The following is a 24,265-nucleotide window of genomic DNA, read 5'->3' on the forward strand; positions in this document are numbered from 1 at the left end:
GACGTGTACAATAGTCTTAATCATCATAAAACGTCCACCAATGAATCTTGTTTATCGCGGTTTTCAAGCAAATGGCAGATCCGAAGAGACGCGACCGCGCCCCCTCGAGCTGTCTCGTTTTGTTGTTGTTGGTTTTTTTTTTCTCGCCGCAGTGGTCATTGGTCACATGACCATGACTTTGGCTCATTACTTCCTGTATGACGTTCTGCTCTCCTGCCGGGAAAACTAACGGATACATTCGGCTAACCGAAAGAAGAAAATACACCGACAGCTTCTTACCTATGTGTGTGTGTGTGTGTGTGTTTGAGAGAGTGTGGTTACGTTCAACCGTCGTTCAAATTGCAATGTGACTGAATGGCTAGCTAGCCGCATGGCCTGTTTGTTTCGTTTCAAAGAAGCTGACTCCATTTACCGTACCGACACTTTGACGTGAGGTCTTATTTAGTTGCCATTATGTCAAAATACACCAGCTTTCCTGAGCCACTGGACGACCAGAACCCTTTCCAGGTGAGTGACGTGTGGCAAAAAAAATTTTTTAAAAAAAAATGCTCCAAAAAAGCCGACACTCGAGTGGGTGGCAAGTCATAGGCTGGCGTGTTGTCGCTCATCATGTGACACCACGAGTTTTCTTTGCTGAACTGTTCGCCCCACTTTCGCTTCCTTTCGTGATAAACATACTAAGACAGCACAGTACAGCGGTTCGGTTACCGTTATTGTTCTAAGTAAGCACTTTTATTTTTTATTTTTTTTTTGTACTCAGGACCCAGCAGTTACTCAACACAGCAGCAACACGGGCTACGCCACACTGGACCTGTACAACCCATTTGAGGGCACAGTTGAGGTACGACATTTCGGGTTAGCTGATTATCTGGTTACAAACTGATTAAAGGGAGCCATCGTATTAGGCTTTACTATTTATTCTGCTTGGGGAAAAGCTTAGTTCCCCTTCAAAAGACTACGTGTGCATCTCAATAAATTAGAATATCGTGGAAAACCTGGATGTTAGTAGTGTAATTCAAGAATTACCATTTGTATGTTTTATCGATTCATTAAAGATACAGTGAAATATGTCACCCAAATTCAACTGTATTTTTGCTTAAGCAATATATCCAGTATATAACTTCAGTTTTACCCAGTGCAGTGCAGACCTCCCACAAGGCGGAACTTTTACAAACATCTGTAATGTTGTATTGGTGTTTTACATGTTTGTGTATTCATGGAGTAGACTAATTACTGTACATGGAGGATGACATTCAAACAGACAGGCAGTGCCATTTTTTTTTAATTAGGTTTTTTTTGGGGGGGGGGGGGGGTAGATCCAGATCCTTACCAACAATTGATGGCTTCTTGCTTAGCCCATGCACCAGCCCTCGACAGAGTTTTGGGGAAATTGTTTCTGTTTTTTTTTTTTTTTGTGTGAAATGTTGCTAACTATATCCGTGCTACTTTTTTTTTTACTGGACTATGCCAAAATGACACTGTGGAAAAAAGGTAATTCACTTAACAGGGAAATGACAGACCTAAGGTGTTTACACAGTTCAGTACAGTACCGTAAGTACTACTGTACATAAAGTACAAGCACCAGCCGCCACATTTGGTACACCTGCATAATCGAATTACCATTGTCATAGTTGGCAGTGGAACTGCACTGCATCATGCTTGATGGATGTTTCTTATATTTCCTCCCTTTCATATGAATATGGTAAATACAAATACAGCACATTAGAAAACACTATTACAATAGTGTATTCTTTACACTGCAACACAGTAATTGAATTGTAAAGTAAATTCATATTGCTTTGATAGTGTCGATCAACATAATAATTATCTTCTGTGTCAAGGCAGAGTTATTGATTCAGCTCTTGTAATAGATCAAATTAGATTGTGCAGGTAGGTTAACCTAATGTGGTCGCAGTGAGTATATGTGAATCTTATCTTTTAGATAAGCAATGTGGATTATTAACATTGTTAACACACCATGATCTGATCATTACTCTGGCTATAGTTATTAACGTACCTTTCTCACTATGACTGGAAGCAGTAGGTACATTATTGTTTCATTCGATTGGCTGTGTATTAAGCTTTATCCCCATTCCCAACACCTCCCAATTTTTTGGACCTTTCCTGTTATGTACTTGTACAAGCAGAAAGCCATTAGACCAGTGCATTGTTTTTGTTCTGAAAATGATGCATATTACGACTATTCTATACTTTTGCATTCCTTTTTAAGCTTGTTGCTAAGAAACAATTTGGGTCTGTGCTTGCCTCCCGTCAGCTGTAGGAATGAGCAAGCACCGGAACAGAAAGGAAACGGGCAGAGGTTTAAAACTGATCTGCTGGCATTATGAAAACATTCACCTGTGTTTTTGTTTTATACGTTTAAAAATTAACGTTTTTTTCAGAGACAATAAACTTCTTCCCATATAAAACATGACAATAATTACAATTTGTAACTGTAATAGCATTCCCCCCCCCCCCCCCTTTTTTTTTTTTTTTTTTTAAACCATGGTTTATCGGTAAACCTTCATCCCTAGTGCACTGAGATTACTATGATCGTGGTTAGTATGGAGAATGAGGATGGATATCATGATACATACAATGCACCAGAAAGTAGTCACACCCCTTCACCTTTACAGGTTCAAGTTTCAAGGTGCTTTTATTGTCAATTCTTCTATATGCGTAACACATATAGAGGATTGATATTACGGTACTCAAGGGCCACAAAAGAGAGTACAAATAATAACATCAATATAAAACATTTCCACATTTTTCTGTGTTTCTCGGCTTATTCTAAAGCTGATTTGAGTATAGTTTTCTTTTTAAAAAATCAACATAAAATATCCCATAATGACAACGTAAAAACACATTTTCAGACAGCTGTGCAAATGTATTGAAAATGTAAACATTTAAACATAATAGTAGATATGTATTCATGTCCTTTGCTTAATATTTTGTTGAAGCACCTTTGGCAGCAATCACAGCCTCAAGTCTTCTTGGGTATTTCTCTATGAGCTTGGCACACCGGTTTTGGGGCATTTTCTCCCATTCTTCTCTGCAGATCCTCTCAAGGTCAGTCGGGTCGGAAGGGCAGGGTCGGTGGACAGCCATTTTTAGGTCTTTCCAGACCTGTTCGATTAGATTCAAGTCCGGGTTCTGGCTGGGCCACTCGAGGACATTCACAGGCTGCTCCTGAAGCCACTCCTCTATCTTGGCTGTGTGCTTTGGGCCATTGTTGTGTTGGAAGGTGAATCAACGCCCTGGTCTGTGTTCCAGAGCACTCTGGAGCAAGTTCTCTTGAAGAATTTCTCTATATTTGGCAGCTGTCATCTTACCCTCTCTGCGGACTAGTCTCTCAGTTCCTGAAGCAGAAACACAGCCCCACAGCATAATGCTACCACCACCATGCTTCACAGTAAGGATTATGTTAGCCAGGTGATGAGAAGTGCTGCTTCTTCTCCAGATTTGACGCTTGCAATTCAGGCAAAAATGTTCTGTTATGTCCATCAGCCCTGAGAATTCTGTTTCTGCAGGTCTGAGAATCCTTAAGGTGCCTTTTGGCAAACTCCAAGCGGGCTGCCATGTGCCTTTTTGAGAAGTGGCTTCCGCCTGGCCACTCTACCATAAAGGCCTGATTGGTGCTGTGTGTTAGCAATGGTAGACGACCTGGAAGATTTCTCTTATCTCTGCAAGGGAACACTGGAGCTCCGCCTTAGTGACCATAGGGTTCTTGTTCACCTCTCTGATCAAAGACCTTCTTCCCCGGTTACTCAGCTTGATGGCACGGCCAGATCAAGGAAGGGTCCTGGTGGTTCCGTACATCTCCCATTTCTGAAAAATGGAGACCACAGTGCTTTTCGGGACCTTCATTGCTGCTGAAATTCTTTTGTATCCATCCCCAGATTTGTGCCTTGACACAATCCGGTCTCGGAGGTCTGCAGACAACTCCTTAGACTTCATTGCTTGGTTTCTGCTCTGATATGCACTGCCAACTATGAGACCTTCTATAGACAGGTGTGTGCCATTCCAAACGATGTCCAATCAACTGAATTTACCACAGGTGGAGTCCACTCAAGTTGTAGAAGCATCTCAAGGATGATCAGTGGAAATCAGATGCACCGGAGCTTAAATTTGAGTGTCGTAGCAAAGGGTGTGAATGCTTATGTACCCATTATGTTTGAATGTTAATTTTGTTTTAATGAATTTACGCAAATGCCTGAAAATGTTTTTACTTTTGTCATTATGGGATATTGTACATACAGTGTCAGCTGTTTGTGTACAGTATATGGACGTTTTTGCACAAGTTGCTTGAATGTGTACATTCAAAATTCTTCATTGTAAAAGCACAGGCGTATCTTTATTGTTGGAGAATAATAGTTTTGTTTCTAAAGTTCAACCCTGCAGCACGTCACTTCCCATGTTTTCAAGGCATCCTCCATATACACTTCCTTATTACCAGATTTAATTAAACCTTTTTGAAGGTCAGTGCTCCACCAAACCTGTGCGCCATTCGAATAAGTAGTATGACTAAATTCTTTACCCTTTTGTATTTTAGCCTCCACCACCATATGAAGCCACCTCTCCCTCTGCTCCATCTGTGCCTGCACAGACCCCACCCAGCCGGACAACACCTACTGAGCCTCGCAACTATGGCTCCTATAACACCCACAACTCCCAGGTAGAACTGACATACTCACCTCTTGTGGGTTCCACAGAAACAACATTTGAAATAATTTATTTTAATTCTTTTATGATATATATATATATTTACTTATTTTTTTCTCGTTCAGACTTCAGTAAATGCCACCACAACAGAGTTGATGAAAAAGCAAGAAGAGCTTGAGAGGAAGGCGCAGGAGCTGGAAAGGAGAGAGCGGGAACTGGAGTCTCATAGCTTGGGGCCTGGAGCCTGTAAGACAGGGAGGGGTTCAAGGAAAAATTCACAGATCTAATAATAAATAAGGTTTTATTAATTATGAATGTTTTAGGGATACACTGGGTGGGGAAAAAAAAGTATGTAAAGTCTTTGGAGTATCTTAAATTTCTACATAAATTGGTCATAAAATATAATCTGGTCTTGTAAATCACAAGAATAAACACAGTCTGCTTAAACTAATACCACTCAAACAACTGTTTTCATAATTTTATTGAAAGTAACGTAAACATTAAAAGGACAGGGAGGAAAAGCAAATGTACCTCGAGGCTACGGATTCTCCACAAGCTAATCAGAGTCAGGTGTGAGCCAACCTGGAGTCCTATCGATGAGAAAAGATTGGGCATGTGGCTGAAAGCTGCTCTGGCCACGAGAAAACACACCAGTTCAGAATTGTCTCTTGTAGAGAAGGGTTCCCTGATGTGTACCATGCCTATTATAGTATGGGTGTGCCTTGCAGAATCTATCCAACTGTTAAAGCTTAAAAGACGGTGGGTGTTGCACCAGGAAAATGATCCAAAACAGAAGCAAATCAACAACAGAATGGTTTCAGAAGGGGAAAATACAGGTTCTGGAGTGGCCCAGTCGAAGTCCTGACCTCAATCTCGATTCGATCTGTGGGATGACCTCGAGAGCCTTTCACACCAGACATCCCAGTAATCTTGCCGAACTGCATCAGCTTTGTAAAAAGGATTGATCCAAAATTAATCTCGATTATTGTCCACGTCTGATCTGCAACTACAGGAAACGTTTGGTTGAGGTTACTGCTGCCGAAAGAGGTTCCAACTCGTTATGAAATCCAAGGGCTCACTTACTTTTTCCTTCCTGTCCTGTGAATAGTTATGTTTTGCTGGATACAAATATGAAAACATGTAATTGTGTGCTATTAGTTTAGCAGACTTGTTTATTCTTTTGATTTAGATGAGGATCAGACTACATTTTATGATTTATTTCTGCAGAAATGTACGAAATTCCAAAGGGTTCACATACTTTTTCCTTCCACTGTATCGTCCAGTAACAAGATAGGATAGAGATAATGTGCCCGCTTCCAAATGGTAATAGTCATATACTGTGTAGTCTCTACTTTTTTCTGTCTGTCTCTGAACATGGACTCGAGAAATGTATCTTATGGCTCTCAAGTGATGCCTAGTTACAAAACCTTACAAAATTACAAAACCTGCCATCTCTATAAAGTATATTCCCTTCTCCCAAGGACACTTTCATTTGGAAAATAACGGGTTCCATTTTTGTGCTCCGCTTCAGCCCGTCAGAATAACTGGCCTCCCCTGCCTTCATTCTGTCCCGTTGGTCCATGCTTCTACCAGGACATCAATGTGGAGATTAGCCAGCGCTTCCAGCGTACCGTCACCATCATGTACTACTTTTGGTTGTGTGAGTTTCTCATATTTTTACTATTGCACCTATTAACTTGTTAACAATCAGTGATGGGATGTTTTGTAACTCAAGTATGCAGGTGAGTCCAGAGCACAAGTCACTTTTAGCGCTTATCCGGTTCAGTTTCACGGGTGAGTTGTAGCCTGTCCGAGCTGACTTTCGGTGGGAGGCAGGGTAAACAATGCGCTGGTCACCAGTTAATCACAGCATAAAGGGGGCAGTCACACATTCACAATTTCACACCTTTGGGGAATTCTAGTCTTCAGTTAACCTGCATGCATGCATTTGGAATGTGCTAAGAAGATGGCGAAAACCCACCCCAGACACATGGGCAACATGCAAACTCCTCACAGAGGGATTTTCGGATTTGTTCAGATGTCAAAACAAATAGTCTCAGAGGAAATACAGCGGTACATTGACTTACGAGTTTCATTCGTTCAGTGACTGCACTCGTAACTCAGTTTACTTGTAAGTCAAATCATTCTTTTGCAAATGAATTGAAATGCCATTTACCTGTTCCAGCCTCCACGAACAGATATTTTTTTTTAATGGGTTTTAAATACAGTTAAATAGCACATTATTGTTAAATATAAAAACATGATAAATCATAATACAAGCCAATGCAAAGAAAATAAAAGGGTTTTATAAAGCTGAATTAAGATAAGCTATTTAAGCTGCAAGTCACAAAATTGGCATGCCTAGTGAGTGATTTAACGAGTCAGTGGGGTTTTGCGACTTTGAGCGTCTCCTCCATGCTCCCTCGAGTGTTTTTATTTTGCATTTGTGTGTTTGCCCCGTTCAGTAAACTGTATTAGTGACTGTCGGTCGCCCGCTTTACTCGAGCATCAGAGTATCTTGAGCTCGCTCATGTTTCAAATTTTGGCTCGCAACGTAAGGCAAAAGATTAACTCAGCGATGGCTCTTCCACTGGAATGGAATGAACCCGTTCCGTGGTGAAACTGTTGGAATGAACACTAATGTATTAACTGTCCAGAAAATGTTTTACGTGAAATGTCTCACGCGTCTCAATTTTTAACATAATAACTGTTAAATGTGAAAAAAGAAGGGAACCTCTAAAGCAATGTACAAAATTAAACATTCTACCTTTTGGTACCACTTAATGTGGCAGCTAGCCGGTGATGTCTTTTGCATAGATATTGCTCAAAATGTATGATGTTATTGCAAATAATTTTGCCGCGACAGTACTTTAAAAAAAACAAACAAACAAATGTTTAAACAATTTTACCAATCTTACTCATCCTTTTTTGTGCGGTCTTTTCTTTGTTGTTGTTGTCAATGTGCAGTCGGCACTGGAACTCTGCTCTTCAACCTGATCTCCTCACTGGCCATGTTCTGCATCGACACATCCGTTGGTGTTGGTCTGGGTCTTGCCATCCTCTGGGCGCTTCTCTTCACACCATGCTCCTTCGTCTGCTGGTATCGGCCCGCGTACAAAGCCTTCAGGTGCAACCTCCATTTTAAGGGAAACGGTTCTCATTTGGGTAATGGATGACAATGATGTTTAATTACCTTCATCTGCCCTTTTAAATGTCTTGAACAATTTTTTAAAATTATTATTATTATTTTTTTAGATGAGACAGATCTTTTATAACTTCATTGTCACTCAAAACATAATGAAACTGTTAGGGATTTGGGTTTATTTGCACCATAAAAATCACATACAAGCAAGCAATTTAGTTTCTTTACATTCTTGCAATAGTAAACTATAACTATCTTTGTTGCTTTTACAACAATTCTGTTCTGTGTCCCCTCTAGGAGTGACAGCTCCTTCAACTTCTTCGTCTTCTTCTTTGTTTTCTTTGCTCAAGTGGTTGTTTACGTCATCATGACAATTGGCATCCCTGGATGGGGGTTCAGGTAATGACTCTGAGCACTATGGTTAGTGTATATACTTAATTTAAAAAAAAATATGTACATTTAAATGTTCATTCCTCGCGTCTTTTTTACTGTATCACTACATCTTCTTTCTTCTTGTCGTTCTCTCTCAGTGGATGGATCGTGAGCTTGTCTGCTCTCAAACGAAGTGTCGCTGTCGGCGCAATCACCATGATGAACGCCATCCTTTTTACTGCCCAGGCTGCAATTGGGGTGTTCATGCTGAAGAAGGTAACCATTGAAGAACATACAGCATATGTTTTTGCACCTAATGGAATATCACAGAAACTGGTGTAACTGAAGTTTTACCCCAGGGCAAACGTTAGTCTTCAATGTCTCTGGGATTTATTGAAACCATGAAAAGATAAACTCACCCATTATTCTCATTGTTGTTGTTGTTATTATTATTATTATTACAAAAATATGCATGTTGGGTTCATTGAAGACTCCCAATTCTCCATAAATGTGAATGCGAGTGTGAATAGTTTTTATATTTGCTCTGCCATTGGCTGGCGACCAGTCCAGAGTGTGCCCTGCTTCTGGCCCAAAGTCAGCTGGAATAGGCTGCAGCTCATCAGCAACCCTAATGTGACTAAGTCGAATAGAAAATGGATGAGAGAGAACTTGTATTAGGTGTTCATTCCATGTCTCGAATAATCTATAAAGCTGAGCAGTTTTCAAACATTTTGCGCAATAATTTTGGGACCCATAGAAGACCTCCACAACCTTTTATGAGGTTTGATGAAGAAATTGTTTTATTAGTGAAGAAAGTGTTTTACATTCATCAGTATAGCCGGTATCCTAGATAGATGGGGATGAATTGCAAAGCTTTTTTTTTTTTTTTTTTTTGCCTATGACATCTAATGTGGGCAGAGCATGGGGTCAAAGTTTGATCTTATTGAGGTTTTGCCATGAAAAAAGGGGGTCTAAGGGCTTGTTTAATGCTTGCACCTTTTAAATAGTTATACAGTGGTACCTCGACTTACAAATGACCCAATTTACGAGATTTTTGAGCCATTGCTCGGTTGCTTTTGTCTTGAATTTTGGACAAAACGTGGATATACGATTGCTAGCTGGTGGCAAACAAACTTCACAACAAGCAGCAGACGGTGAACAATTCTCCAAAAATGAGGTGAAGTGTCTGCTAGCTTAATGTTAACACATAATGAGAACCGCCATTGACGGGCTAATGAAACTAGCACCGGTTTCGTGGTTGTTATAAACCGTTAAACAACTTCTATTTTAACACAAACAATAGAAGCAAATGCAGACAGAGCCTATAACAACACTTACAGCCAAATATTCTTTATCCTCTGCGAAAAATAAGAAATATTACTGCAGTTTGGTCAACGCCGTTGTCAAATCTACATGTTGTAAGTCTGTATGTATTAAATTGCCACCTGGTGTGCACACCAGAATCAGCAGCACAATGAATTAAAGCATGAAATAATGATCCAGTGTTTTTCCTCTGCATTCTATTGAATTATGTTGTTACTGTATGTTTTTAATAAAGTACAATTATGTAGCGCAGGGGTGTCGAGCTAATTTTTGTCACTGCCACATTCTAGTTTTTCCTCAAAGGCCTGTTATGACTGTAAAACCATTTAATTGTTTACCTGCCTCATGTTATTACATATGCACAACAAATTGATGGATAACTACTTTTGAAATCTGAAGTCAAGGATAATAATTTAACTGTTGTTCAAGTTTCTGTAAAAAGGGTTTTGGTAACAAAAAATGCTTTAAATATCTCAACATAATAATTTATTACATATGACATTTTGAAATTTTAGTACAGATTTTAGGAAGAATCATGGAAGTTGGCGCACATGATTTGCTTTTGCGGGCCACATAACATGATGTGGTGGGCTGGATCTGGCCCCCGTGCCATGAGTTTGACACGTTATGTAGAGTGCTATTTTCCTTATTAAAATATATATGTTAAAAACATTTTTCTTATGTTTTTTTGGGGGGGGCTGGAACTAATTAATGGCATTTTCATTCATTTCAATAGGGAAAGATTATTTGAGATGTGCGTGATTTGAGCATGAAACTCACTTGAATGCAATGTCGAGACGCTATTTGGACTGTGCATGGTACTTCATTTAGAATACGAAATAAATAAAGAACTAAGTTACTGCTGTCCAAGAAAATGTAGCCAATAACGTATTGTCTTTCCCTGTGCAGGTCCATGGTCTTTACAGGCAGACCGATGCCAGTTTTCAAAAGGCCCAGGCCGAGTTCGCCACTGGAGTCATGGCTAATCAGGCCGTCCGCCAAGCTACTGCCAACGCTGCTGCCAATGCTGCTCAAGGGGCCTTCACGTCACCCCGCTGATTAAGAGGGACTCGGTAGTTTGGGGTGGGTAAGTTTGAGTGAAGGCCTTCAGTCTGATAAAGGATCAGGCGGATATTGATTTTCCCACCGGCGATTAGATTTCAATGGGTGACGTACATGAGTTTCTGTAATTACCCAGAGGAAACTAAACAAGTGCATGAGACCATGGGGTTACATAATGTGTATAAATGGTTATTTGGAAGTGTTTAATAAGAAGTCAACATTTATAAGTGTTGATTCATACAGCTGGCGTTACATTCATTGGCTCTGTGAAGGTTTGAGTGAATACAGGGCAAAGGCTTTTAGAAACAAGAGTGCCAAATTTACAATGTTGGAGCCGCACTAGCCGTGATCGCTTCCATTCTTAATGAGGTTGATGCGGTTGCAACCATCGAATTAAGGCCATTTGTTTATGAGCTCATGCTAAAATGTCTCCATTTAAACACCTAAAGCCTAATTTTTCAACTTGTACCAAATGCTTTTTTTGTTGTATAAAACTAACAATTCCAAACGAGAATGCCTAGTTACGTTGTTGCCAAAAATTCTCACACACTGTAAGAAATGAATATATGTTGTTTGTCGTATCGTTATGTTGGTGCATCTTGTTGTTATGACTCGTCTTTGTTTTAATACAAGTATATTGACATGCATACCTTTGAGTCTACCGCAGTCATTGATTTAGTTATTGTTTGTGATGAATAACAATGTAATGGATTCAATCAAAAAGTCCATGTGACTGTTTATGGTGCCATTGGAGGCTTCTGGAGACTCTGCTCCCTTCACAGCAGACATTCACCCCTCAGAGTCCAGACTGCAAATGAAGGGTGCTTGCGTAAAGCCACCTCTGGGTCGTTTAACCATATTGTCTCCGTTTACATTCCCTGTAACGTAAGAGTGAGGCTGAAACAAAATTTGTAGAAATGGGCAGAGAGCAAAATATTTTTTGAGGTTGTTTGAATTCATGACTTGATGATGGGCAGAAACTCTATATAGAGACCCAACTAGCCTTCCATCCATTTTCTCTAGGGCTTTTCCTCATTAGATTCATGGGTGAGCTGCAGCCTATCCCAGCTAACTTTGGGTGAGAAAGCGGGGTACACCCTGGACTGGTCACCAGCCAATCGCAGGCCACATATCGACATATTCACACTCCCATTCAAACCTACAGAAAAGTTTCAGAGTGCACCAAAGCAGTACTTGTGCTTGAGGGCTACATTTGATGGACAGACGGACCTGGTCATGTGTGTAAAAAAAAAAAAAAAAGTCAAAATATATCAAATACCACCTATACTATAAAAATAGAATATTACATTCTCATTTAAAAAAAAATATTATTTTAAATCACTTGGTGACAATTTACACAGTTAATAGGATTGCTACATAATGTATACTGTATGTAACATTATAATTTTTTAAAATATATTTTTCAAGATGAGGCAATTGACCAATTGCTTAACAAGATGAATGAATACAATGGATTGAAAATAATGTAGCAAAAGCAATCTAATCTAGGGGGGGAAACAAATATTGGACTTTTGATGTTTTGATGTGCATGTTTTGTGGGCAGGATTAAAGAAAGGAGCAGCGTCAAAAAACATGCATGTTAGTTTTCAAATAACCTAACGTGCATGTTTTGGGATTGTGGGGGCAAACTGGGTCACCTGGAGAACGTCCACGCAAGCACCACACAGGGGAGGCTGAGCCGAGATTCGAACCCAGCACCTCTGGACTGTGTGGCAGATGTGCCGACAACCACGCTGCGGGTACTATGTTGTGCTCTTTTTGGCGACACCTGCCGCACTTGAGACGCATTGCTTACACGAGCTGTCCATTTATTGCTGGTGTGTTATCTCTTTGTTTGTTTTGTTGAACCTTTACTTATCCAGGTAAGGCAATTGTTGTTGTTTTTCCACAATGCCGACCTGGCTGCAGGTGGAAGAGGAAAGCAAGGCAATTAAATAAAAGCAAGTACAAATGAACACGTGTACAACAAACTGCACAAATCAAAACATAAATCACACAACATAAAACGATCATAAATAACCAGCCAAAATCTTTCTCTCCAATTAAAATACACCATATGCTCCCTTCACATTTCCACTTGCACGTGGTTTAAAGCTTTTTAGAGAGGAGCAAGATCGATGCCTCCAGTACGAGGCAATGATGTCGCAATGACGTCACTCACGCGTGCTACAGTTGAGTTTGAAACAACGCGCACCTGCAGAACATGTATGCCGACAGACAAATGAGCATTTTTGTTTGCACGTGTCCGGCTGTGACACAGGACAGTAGACGTCAGGTTATCACGTGGAAACGACTGTGACGCGAACGGTCTCGTTGCTGTGTTTGCTGCGCTGACTTATAAGGACATATAAGGACATCCGCACGCACGGGCTGTGCGCCTCGACGGGAACATGGCGGAGGCCGCCGCGGCTACACTTCAGCACCGCTTCTTCTGTCACTGCTGCAAGCGTGAAACGCAACCCTTACTCCCGGCAAGTTATTTGGAGTTGATAAGACCTTATGACATGCATTTCTTGTTTTCCTTTTTAGATACACTTCCATGTGCAATCATGCTTTGCGATTGACGTTAAAGTTGGCTGATCTAAATGTAACACTAGTAGCCTGTATACTTTCTTCAGCTAAGAGCATTTCTAAATGTACAATTTTTTTTTACTTGGGTGAACTGTTTGGTGCTTGCGTTTATGCACGAGACATGTCAACATCTTTGGTGATACACTTGCATGGCCATATTTAGAAGGCTACTCCGGTGTCCAGTTGTCGCTACTTGCATCATGTTGTAAACCAGACACGCGGGACGGGGTGGGGTGGGGTGGGGTGGGGTGGGGGCCTTGGGGGCTGGGCATTGTGAGTCACGCATTTCCCCAACAGACGCTCACTTCAAAACATATTTACAGACCATGACGATATGACCGCTTGAACAATGTCATGAGATCCGTCACAGGAGCTGTATCGACAAATGTCTTTTTAAAAACATCATCATTTTCTGATTTGAGTGCTACGGTCAGAGAGGTGTCGTTACACAAATGTGATTGTGGTTTGTAGTGGGTGGAAATGCACTGCAGGCCGCAGTACGTAGACTAGGTTTTAACATCTGCTTCCCTCACAGTCCTGAGGTCTGATGTTCGAATCTCTGCCTTCCTGTGCGGATGTTCCTCCCCAGGCTTGCGTGGGTTTTCTCCGGGTACTCCCAGCTTCCGCCCGCGTTCCAAAAACATTCATGTTGGGTTTCGCTGAAAACTGTAATTTTAATTGCACATCAAACGAGAAATGATGGACCGTGCAAATATGTCCCATGGGAGGTGTGAGCAGCATAGGGATGGATGACATCAGCACTTTTGGATGCTTAATCGAGTGTTACGATCTCCCGGTATTGCCATGACATCATTGCTTGCTCAATAATCCCAGTTTTGATCTCCCTGTAGACAATAATGTTAGTGACAAGTAAGTGGGTTGAGAAAAGTAATAACTCGCTTATGCCGAACAAGATGCAGTGTGAATGTGAGTATGAAAAGGTGTGTCTCTATGTCAAAAATATTCCCAGATGTCTTAATTAGGGCCTAACCGATACGGAGAGGAATTTTCAACATGAAAACGCTGAATCTCACCCAAAACTTTCTCTTGGATGCTCTTCTGGTTGTTATATCCGGTGGATTTAAGAAGGTATGAAAAGATGTTCTCCATCTCCACTTGTTGCTGATGGGATGTAAGAGCAGCAGGAGATTTTGCTGTAAAAGAAATATCATGCTCGTCACCGCTGGTGTTGTAAGTGTTGATGGTGTTTGCGCGCGGCCACGCGAGACCTGGCACAACGTCTTCGTCTCAGGAAAAAAACAAAAAACAAATGCATATTTGATCGACCTAAGCGAGGATAAGCGGATGGATGGATGATTGTAATGGAATCAGAGTTCCCTCGAGTGCAATGACATCATTCTGCAGGGCACTTAACAGCATTTACTGTTTCATTAGAAATTAACACTATATCGGTGTTTCATCGGCAAAACCATGTCCGATTAGCCACAGCATTTCATTCGGATTCACTTTGACAACGCCGTGCCGAAACTTTTTATTATTATTATTTTTTTTTTTCTTTCCCCAAGTCATTCGGAAGTTGACTTGCTGGTGTGTTTCGGATCATTGTCCTGCTGCAGAACCCAAGTGCGCTTCAGTTTGAGGTCATAAACTGACGACCGAACATTCTCCTTCATGATTTTATGGTAAACGGCAAAATGAACGGTTCCATCAATTACAGCAAGTTGTCCAGGTCCTGGAGGAGAAAGCAACCCCAGATCATCACACTACCACCACCATTTTTGACTGTTGGTATGATGTTCTTTTTTTGAAATGCTGTAATACATTTACGGCTGATATAACAAGACAGACACTTTCCAAAATGTTCAACATTTATCTCGTCAGTCCATAGGATATTGTCCAAACAATCTTGTGAATGATTCAGATTATTTTTATTTTTTTTTTATGCAAAAGTAAGACGGGCCTTTATGTTCTTTTTGGCCAGTAGTGGTTTTTACCCTTGAACTCTGCCATGGATGCCATTTTTGCCCAGTCTCTTCCTTATTGTTGAGTCATGAACACAAACCTTAGCTGAGGCAAAGGGGGCCTACAGTTCTTTAGATGTTGTCCTGGGTTCCTTTGTGACCTCCTGGATGAGTCGTCGCTCTGCTCTCGGGGTAATTTTTTTGTAGGCTGGCCACTCCTGGGAAGGTTCACCGCTGTTTCATGTTTTCTCCATTTGAGGATAATGGCTCTCACTGTAGTTTGCTGGAATCCTAAAGCTTTAAAACTAGGTTTGTAACCCTTTGCAGATTGATGGATGTCAATTACTTTATTTCTCATCTGTTCTTGAATTTCTTTGGTTTGTGGCATTTTGTTGCAGCTTTAAAAAAATAAAAAAAATAATAATAATAATCTTTGGACTAACTTCATTTTGTCAGACAGGTTTTGTTTATGTGATTTCTTGACTGAGAAGGTCTGGAGGTAATCAGGCTCGGATGTGGTCATTGAAAATGAACTCAGCTTCCCCAAAAATGGGATTAGCCACAGTTAATTCATGATTTAACAAGGGGGGCATTCACTTTTGCACAAAGGTTCACGGAGCTTTGAATTGACTTTTTCCCTGAATAAAAAAAAAACAAATCACCATTTAAAAACTGCGTTTTATGTTTACATGGGTTATCTTTGTCTGATATTTACATTTGTTTGACTATCGTAAACATTAAAGAGGGGAAACTATACAAAAAAAATAATAATAATAATTTGAGAAGGGGGAATTAATTAATATATAAGTGTAATTCTCTTTGTTTTGTGTTAGGTTTGATGGTAAACTTCAACTGGCAGTGGCATTAAAACAGCTTGAAGCATTTTTATTGAATAATAGTTTACTATCTGCCAAACTGCTGCTTGTAGTGAAGTGAGTTGAGTTAAGTTTACTGGAACCTTACAGCGCTTATAGCTTAAAGTCAAAGCAAAAAAGCTAGTAAATCGGCTCACTCGTATCTGGAGGCACCACAGTTTATTTATCAAACAATAAAAAAGTACATTTTCCATAATATGTCCTCTTTTATTTTGACTTTTTGGATAATTGTATGTTTCTGTCTCTTTTGGGAGCAGTTTGGGGAAGGTATTTTTCTCTTTTAGCATTACTGTGCACAAAGCAAGGTTCGGCTTTCCGGTGCCCATTCCAAGCCTGAAGCCTGCAGAAATGGGAGGGTTGCATCAGGACTGGTATCTGGTACATTTTTTAAATCAATCAATAAAATAAGAGTGACATGCTGCGGCGACTCCCAATGGAAGGATCCGAAAGACAACTACTTTTGTGGACAAAAATAAAATACAGAGTACACACCTACCAATTGAACAATGTATAATATAGCTCTTACTCTCACGTAGGATGATGCGATTCAGTTGTTTGCCACTGTGAACTATGATCACAATGATCGACATATTGTTAAATGAATACTGTACCTCTCTGACTGTCAAAATTTCAAATGAGCTCTTTGTAAGCGGTCAAAATGTTGTGGCTTGCCCCTAATTAGAGAATTTGCACTTGAGTTGGCTATGCATTTTCTTAAGGAATTAATTAGTTGAATGATCAATGCTTGCAAGTGAAATATGTTTACATCGCTGTGGGGAATTTAGTATGTTCTTTTCTCTCCAAGGATTTTGTCTGCCCCAGGTGCAAGTCTGATTTTATTGAGGAGGTGGAAGATGACTCCAGGTACAGGACCATTTTGGGATTGAGCTCCTGTTTAAATTAAGAAAGAAAAAAAAGGTTCCACTACTGAACCTGATTTTTCCTATGATGTCCAGACTCCTGGAGAACAACACGCCAGACACCAGCGAAGACTCTAACTCGTTGTACTCAGAAGTAATCCGTTGCTAATTCTATTTCAATATGACGACTCCTTTTTCCCCAAAGTTTTGATTCACTGTTTCCTGTTGTATCCCTACAAGTTATGGCAGCTGTTGTTCATGGAGCGCTCTGCTCTGCTGTCGCACCCGCCGTCGTCGGAGTCAGAGCAGGAGGACAGCGAGAGGTTGCTTAGCGCTCAAAGTCGTCTTCCTTTAGTGCCAGCGGGCAATGCTGAGGTCAGAGAGCTACAGGTTCTATCTCTGCCCGGAGAGGAGGGGTCACACCGGCCTGAACAAAGGCCTGAAGTGGAAGGGTATGTGAGATGGTACACAACATCATCAACTTAAGTGCACTAGAGCAGCAGTCCCCAAATTGTTTGGCATCACGGACCGGTTTCATGCAAAGACATATTTTGACAAGAGTTGCAAAGAAACTAATAAAAACAAATAATTTAAACAACCACTTACCATCACGCTGAATATGAAGCTGCGGCGTCCAACTTGAACAATAAGGATTAACATCCTTATGACAGCAACGGTTCAGCATCGCATGGCGTGATGGATGCTGGGAACCACGCAGCTTCACGGTTGCTACAATTGAATCAAAGTATACATTGATTATTTCAGCCACTTGACAGTGAGGTAAAGGTAGAAAGACAATCACAACAAAATCAAAACTGTCTTTATCATTTGCATATAGTTCTGTCACGTCCTGTCAAAGTAGCGTTCATCCACGCGGATGAACGTGTTTTGAGCGGCAAAATGTGCCCCCGCCCACAGCGACCGGCTGATTCCTTACAGCGTTGCAACATTTGTTTCATTGACTCATCTGGAATGATTGCTCACAAACCTTTGCTGCATATATAAACATCAACATGATAATGTTGACTTTATTTGCCTTAGATCAGCTGCAAGGGTCATTTGATTTGTTCATTTGACAAAACAATAAGGATGTTTTTGCCCCCTCAAGGATTGTGCAGCACTACTTGGCCAACCTGTTTACGACCAACGCAAACCCCGGCGCTTCACCAGCTGCATTGTAATCAACCCCCTTTAAAAAAAAATAAAAATAAAAATATATAGATATTTTCACATCACATTATTTACTCCTGATTTCATCTCACAAGGAGTGACCCCACTCTCCTCTTCACTTTCTGTTTCTCTGTCAGAACAAGCATGCTACAGCTGTACTCAAACCCTGCAGATTATGCCTGGGGTCAGGGAGGTCTGGATACAGTCATCACAGAGGTCAGACTATACACTTTTTGTCTTTGTGGACTTGCAGTGCAAGTCGTAATTCCCTCTACATTTATGCATTTGAATGGTAGACAAGTGTACACCTTTCCAGAAATGAAAGCAGCAGTGAGTAAACTGTTTACGACGGAGTTCTGTTCCTGTGGCGGCAATGTAACCTTTTCAAGGTCCATGAAGTTTAACATGTCTGGTTTAACGTGGACTGAATAATGGCGCACCATGAATCTTGGGATATGTGAGGCCGTGAAGGATAGTAGCATTGGATCCTGCAGTAAATGGCTAAAGGCCACATTTGTGCTCTGCATTTGAAGTGCTGCAACATGCCCCAAAATTTTATAAAAAGACGCTACGTGAAATGGTTTTCGATTGCGCGATGACATCATAACATTGATCACTGCAGCTTGTATGGGGAGCTTGCACTCCCTTGTCGAGTTGCCCTCTGGTGGGCCGTGGGAGTCTTGGGGAACGATGGGAAATGTAGGTGGCACGCCAAAGGGTGCCATTCAAGCTAGGACCCACACTGGGTGTGTTGTTTGGGCGTAGACGTTTGTGCCATTGTCATCCATTGGCACATTAACTTACTGCACATTGGCAGATGTACCCCGTCTCCTGCCCGATGATAGCTGGGATAGGCTCCAGCACTCCCGTGACCCTTGTGAGGATAAGCGGCACAGAAAATGGATGGATTGAGTAGTTGAAACCTAATTCGCATCTGAGGAGCTCTGATGCACCGCATTTTTTTTTCATGCATCAAATGTCCTGACGGATGTCCAAGCTGGGCCACATGGGAGGAATAAAAATCAGTTTGGGTCTCTTGAACCATTAAAGTTCGTGCAAATCCAGCTAAAAGGCAAAGCTTGTTCTCTGACATCATCACATCACCATTGCAACCCAGTTTGTTGTCATCCCAGTTGTTAGGACAGTTGGAGAACACAGGTCCACCCCCTGCCGAAAAGAACATGATCTCATCCTTGCCGACTGTTTACATTTCTCAAGAGCAAACAGGTGGGAATCCCATTATGGCACTGGTATTTATCCACAACAAGTCATCTACTTCATAACAATTAACAAGACATTATTCCTTTGAATCCTGTTTTTTTCTTCTGCTATACTCTCATTGAATTCATCTGTTTCTTTTTTTTTTAAACTTTCAACTTTTTAAGCCATCCTCACTTATCTTGCCACTCATTTGCGAAAAAATAAAAATAAAACAAAAATTGCTGTCAACTTCCTATCTCCACTGCCTTCATTCTTTGTTTCTACACCGACCCCCCGCTCCCCCTTTCCTTGGCTTTCCTATCTTCCCTCACTATAAATGTATAGAATTTGAATGATGTATCTTGCTTCTGCACTCTGTTGATGATAATAATAATAATTTATTCATAATATTATTCTAATAATAATTTCTTTTCCACGGTGTACTTCTATACCCGTTGTTGTCATGTGGAAAATTATGACTGAATCTTTTTGTAACCTTAACCCCAAACCCTTGCCAGTGCATAATTGCATCTGTGAGAGCTTGAAAACAAGATTCAGCAGCTTTTTCCAGTTCCACTACGTTTTTAAGTCAAGTTTATGCAAATATATCAGCAATGGTAAAAGTGCTCACACACTGTACTTAAGTATTAGTACAGATACTTATGTTAAAGGAATCTGGTAAAATAAGAATTAGTTCAACTCCTGAACTTTAGTCAAAGTAAAAAAGTACAGACTGAAATGTACTTAATATGAAAGAAAACAATGATTATTATTGTTTTTTTTTTTTTACATAGAACACTGGTTTTAATAACTTAGCGCAGCAAGAAAAAAGTGCGCACATTTTTTTTTTATTGACTAGCCCATACTGATTAAATAAACAAAAATCATGTTATGTCAGTTTTTTTCAAGGTCCCATGCCAACAAAATCCAGCAAATGTTTTAAGTTTGACATCTATGCGGTTTGTCGATGGACTGCAAAAGGTAATAAACGGCATAAGGGTTGCAAAATGGGTGATTTGGGTGAGCCTGCACAATGTCGGCTGGTTACTGCCGATAACCCCCTCTTTTTAGTTTCACCCACGGCCCTTTTCAGCTCACTTTCTCTATTTGTGGGCCAACAATCCAAAGCTTGATGGATTCTGCTTCACAATGAGAGTGAGCCTACATAGAAGAATCCAAATGCGACGTCGCTATGAACGCTTGGCCGCCACAAGACGTGTTATATCCCCGAGGACCAATCAGAGCAAAGCTGTTTTCAATATTTAAATTCAGAATAACAGCGATCAGATAAGAGCAACGCTTATTTATATGAATCGAATATCGAGTAGAATGAATTGAAATAGGGCATTCTGGGCATTTCCAACCCAAATTATCTACCAAACCTGATAGAGGGACATAAAAAATTCTGAAAAATATATTTAAAAAAAAATGTATGGCATGGGACCTTTAACCAAGCGCTAGCTCGCATTGGTTCAACCTTTATGGTAACAAAAAGTGTTTCCATTGCTTTGCTCAAATTATGAACTGAGTAACAAAAAAAATGCAGATTTAGCTAATGATAACTGAAACAGACTAGATTGAGAATTCTTTATTGCCAGAAGCTGCTAGTTTTCAGCCCCCCCCCCCCCCCCCCCCCCCCGGGTGCTATGGCTTCCTCCCACATTCCAAAAGCATGTTAGGTTAATTGAAGACTCAAAATTGTCAATGGGTGTGAATTAGAATTTTTGTGTATTTTTAAGTATGTGCCTTGCAATTGGCTGGATGTTTCCACAGCGCACATGCACAACTGGAGCTGTACGAAAACCCAATAACATAACTATGGCCACGATGTCTAAAGAAGTGAATGGCTTGATATGCTGCTGACTACTAGCCAAGCGGCATGGCCAGAGATGACAAATGATAGTTGAAAGTATGCCACTCCACTCCGATGTGACCTAGATAACAACAAATAAGTATTGTGCTGGCGCAACATAAAAACTGTGACTTATTGACTGTAGAGAAAAAGCGGGTGACAATTCTCTTTCATCGAGGAATGCAAGGCCTATTGAACCTTCAGTGACACTGTATTAACTGAACACAGCAACATAAAATGATAACGAAATTATTTGGCGGCCTTCATTTGAATCTTTGTGACGAATCATTCAAAATGTTCTGACTGGTATCTTTTTGCTTGTTGTCTTGTTCTCATCAACAAAAGCTCTTACTTCCTGTTCCTGTCTCACAGAGAGCAGATTGGAGTGTACAATTTGTAGGGAGGAGTATTCATTAGGGGAATCTGCCCGGAAGCTCCCCTGCCTCCATTACTTCCACAGTGAATGCATAGTGCCATGGCTGAAGCTGGTAAGGATGACCACTGACTTTGGCTCAATGGTCTCAAGGGTGTGAAGACCTTTTATAGGTGCCATATACTGTACCGAAAACATTTGGGTTTCCCTCTATATTGATGTAGTGGTGGGAGCTTAGTCTGTAAGGATTTAGCTTTGGAAAACATGGAAACAGGACACTTATTATTTGAGTGATGCCACTCTCTGCTTCATGTTGAGGCATCCTTCAGTGTGGATGTTATAACAAATTCTTGGATTGAATAGTTTGATTGGTAGATCAATCCATTTAGAAAACGTGGTTTACAAACAGTTGAAACCAGATGTTGTCAGTTACATACACTATATAAAAAGACATGTTTTTTTTTATTTTAAATCAGACTAAACTTTTCCTGTTTTAGGTCAATTAGGATTACCAAAATAATTTCTATTTGCTAAATGCCAGAATAATGAAAGAATTCTTTTTTTAAGGCTTTTCTTACCTACCGGTACTCACTTTCTTCTTGCTAAGTCAGACGTTTACATACAGTAAAAGTACTATGCCTTTTAAACAAATTGGAAGCCCAGATGATGATGATGATGTAATTTCTCTGGAAGCTTCTGATAGGTTTATTGACAACATTTGCGTTAGAGAGACACCTGTGCATGTATTTGAAGTAAGCACACCTGAAACACACTCCCCGTGCCTGCCTGGGTTTTCTCCGGGCACTCCGGTTTCCTCCCACCTCACAAAAACATGCGTGGTAGGTTGATTGAAGACTCGAAATTGCCCATAGGTGTGAATGTGAGTGCGAATGCTTGTTTGTTTCTATGTGCCCTGCGATTGGGTGGCGACCAGTTCAGGGTGTACCCCGCTTCCTGCCCGAAGATAGCTGGGATAGGCTCCAGCACGCCCGCGACCCTAGTGAGGAGAAGCAGTACAGAAAATGGATGGATGGACTTACTTAATTGCCCATAGATGTGAATGTGAGTGTGAACAGTTGTCTCTGTATGCCAGGCTCCAGAGTTTGTGCGTCCCTCATGTTGTTAAATAACTTTTGATGCTGCAGATCCAGGTTTCGAGTTACGTTGGAGACTAGGGAAACAAGCCCCTCAGAGAGAACCCAGGGCCGCGGGTTCTAAAATGTCCCTGATCACACAGAGGTGGCAAATGTACTTGTGTAAAAATAAAATAAAAAGTACAAATGCCAATTCCAAAGAAGTTAGGACATTGTGTAAAACGTAAATGAAAACAGTACAATGATTCGCAAATCCTTTTTAATCTATATTCAGTTGAACACACTACAAAAAAACAAGATATTTAATGTTCAAACTGATAAACTTTATCGTTTTTTTTTTGTTTTTTTAAAAATATTCACTCATTTTTTAATTTGATGCCTGCAGCACGTTCCAAAAAAAACCTGGGACAGGGGCGTGTTTACCACTATGTTACGTCACCTTTCCTTTCAACAACACTCATTTTGCATCTCAACTAGATTGGAATTGGGGTCTGCAGAAATACTGATTGAACTCTATAGGGTACTTGAGTAAAAGACTGAAGTGTACTTAAGTACAAAAGTAAAAATAAATTTGTACTATCACTTATATACAATATCCATTTTAATAACATGAAATGAAATGTAAAAAAAATTCTCTGCACACAAGCTATTTCCCTTTCACTCGTTTATTGCTTAAATGCTTAATTAGCGAATGATAACTGAAAGCAAAACCCTTTAATAGTTTAATTCAAAAAAGGTTTCTCTTTTTTTTGAACAAACCCATTTTCACAAAGTAAGGAGTACAAAATACTGATAGTGCTTTTCAACTTTGGAGAGTAAAAGTAAAAAGCCAGAAAAGTAAATAAACGAAAGTCCAGATATCTGAAAAAGCTACTTACCCACCTGTACACTTCAAGTAAGGTTGCTCGGAAACATTGTGGTCATCTACTACCATGCATTTGTAGTTAGGAATCTTTATGAACTATCATTGACGCTAACCTCGTTATTGTAGTTGAGCGGCCTTCCCAAGCTCACACTGCTGATTGTTTCCCTCTTCCAGCATGATACCTGTCCAGTGTGCCGAAAAAGCCTTGACGGCGTCGACAATAGCCTCCTCCTGCGCGCATCACACTCTCCAGAGGGTCGCTCCATCAGGACAGAGCAACAGGGGAGGCAGGCCATCTGAGATGTGGCAACGTCGCTTATGTGGCGACCATCATTGTCATTACTTGCAGCTTGAACTGTCACTTCACTTGCACATTTTAGCCAAGGAGCCCTAATTTTTCTTCTCTGCACTAAATCACTCAGCAGTAAGCTAACAAGACCGCAAACGCTACCGCACTCTGGTGGGTTCCTCAGTGGCTGATTCAGATGTCCCGAACTTGTCACCACCAAGCTGCCAGTTGACTGAATTCCCGGGGAATGACACTTTTACACGAACACTGTTACAAAGACAGTGACTTAATTTTCTACACTTGATCTGAATCAGCATCAGGCTCCTCTGTTTATAAAGCTGTTATTAAAGTGTATCACTGTGATCCTCACTCTCTTTATGACCTTCCCTTGTCCCTTGTCACACAAGCTCAGACATAAAAACAGACCTTTTGCAAGTACAATATGGTTTAGCTTACTTTATATACCTTGGGGACAGCTTACATATTTGGACATGTTTTTTTATCCCACCTCTTGCATGATTGTGTTTTACAAATCCTCTCAGAATATAAATTGTAATTAAATAGTTGTGATTAGGGATTGGGTCCACATTAAGGCAAATTGTGGTAGCAGTT

At 40.5% G+C, this 24,265-nt stretch overlaps 2 protein-coding genes across 3 annotated transcripts; both read left to right on the top strand.

The window, feature by feature from the left end:
• The first annotated feature begins 194 nt into the window (after positions 1–194).
• Positions 195–11,208, top strand: scamp3 (secretory carrier membrane protein 3). Its single transcript, XM_061760476.1, has 9 exons — positions 195–507; positions 761–841; positions 4,553–4,675; positions 4,788–4,908; positions 6,194–6,322; positions 7,630–7,789; positions 8,102–8,203; positions 8,335–8,452; positions 10,409–11,208. Exons 1-9 carry the CDS (start codon positions 454–456, stop codon positions 10,556–10,558), a joined length of 1,038 nt encoding a protein of 345 aa, XP_061616460.1. The 5' UTR covers positions 195–453; the 3' UTR covers positions 10,559–11,208.
• A 1,562-nt stretch (positions 11,209–12,770) lies between these two features.
• On the top strand, positions 12,771–24,022 carry rnf115b (ring finger protein 115b). Of its 2 annotated transcripts, XM_061760477.1 has the most exons (9): positions 12,778–13,053; positions 16,756–16,814; positions 16,907–16,964; positions 17,051–17,262; positions 17,919–17,987; positions 18,118–18,196; positions 19,114–19,207; positions 21,405–21,520; positions 23,539–24,022. In XM_061760477.1, exons 1-9 carry the CDS (start codon positions 12,973–12,975, stop codon positions 23,662–23,664), a joined length of 894 nt encoding a protein of 297 aa, XP_061616461.1. In that variant the 5' UTR covers positions 12,778–12,972; the 3' UTR covers positions 23,665–24,022. The 2 variants fall into 2 exon arrangements, with proteins under 2 accessions (XP_061616463.1, XP_061616461.1); XM_061760479.1 differs by lacking the exon at positions 17,919–17,987 and having other exon boundaries at positions 12,771–13,053.
• The last annotated feature ends 243 nt before the right edge of the window (positions 24,023–24,265 follow it).

Source organism: Phyllopteryx taeniolatus, chromosome 21 (assembly GCF_024500385.1).
Source record: "Phyllopteryx taeniolatus isolate TA_2022b chromosome 21, UOR_Ptae_1.2, whole genome shotgun sequence".
Lineage (NCBI taxonomy): Eukaryota > Metazoa > Chordata > Actinopteri > Syngnathiformes > Syngnathidae > Phyllopteryx > Phyllopteryx taeniolatus.

Excerpts from the sequence above, each read along its gene's own strand:
- scamp3 (XM_061760476.1), top strand. The coding sequence starts at position 454 with ATGTCAAAATACACCAGCTTTCCTGAGCCACTGGACGACCAGAACCCT. Across the intron at positions 7,790-8,101 it reads CCCGCGTACAAAGCCTTCAG|GAGTGACAGCTCCTTCAACT; the intron begins GTGCAACCTCCA and ends TGTCCCCTCTAG. Across the intron at positions 8,204-8,334 it reads ATCCCTGGATGGGGGTTCAG|TGGATGGATCGTGAGCTTGT; the intron begins GTAATGACTCTG and ends GTTCTCTCTCAG.
- rnf115b (XM_061760477.1), top strand. The coding sequence starts at position 12,973 with ATGGCGGAGGCCGCCGCGGCTACACTTCAGCACCGCTTCTTCTGTCAC. Across the intron at positions 13,054-16,755 it reads AAACGCAACCCTTACTCCCG|GATTTTGTCTGCCCCAGGTG; the intron begins GCAAGTTATTTG and ends TTTCTCTCCAAG. Across the intron at positions 16,815-16,906 it reads GAGGTGGAAGATGACTCCAG|ACTCCTGGAGAACAACACGC; the intron begins GTACAGGACCAT and ends TATGATGTCCAG.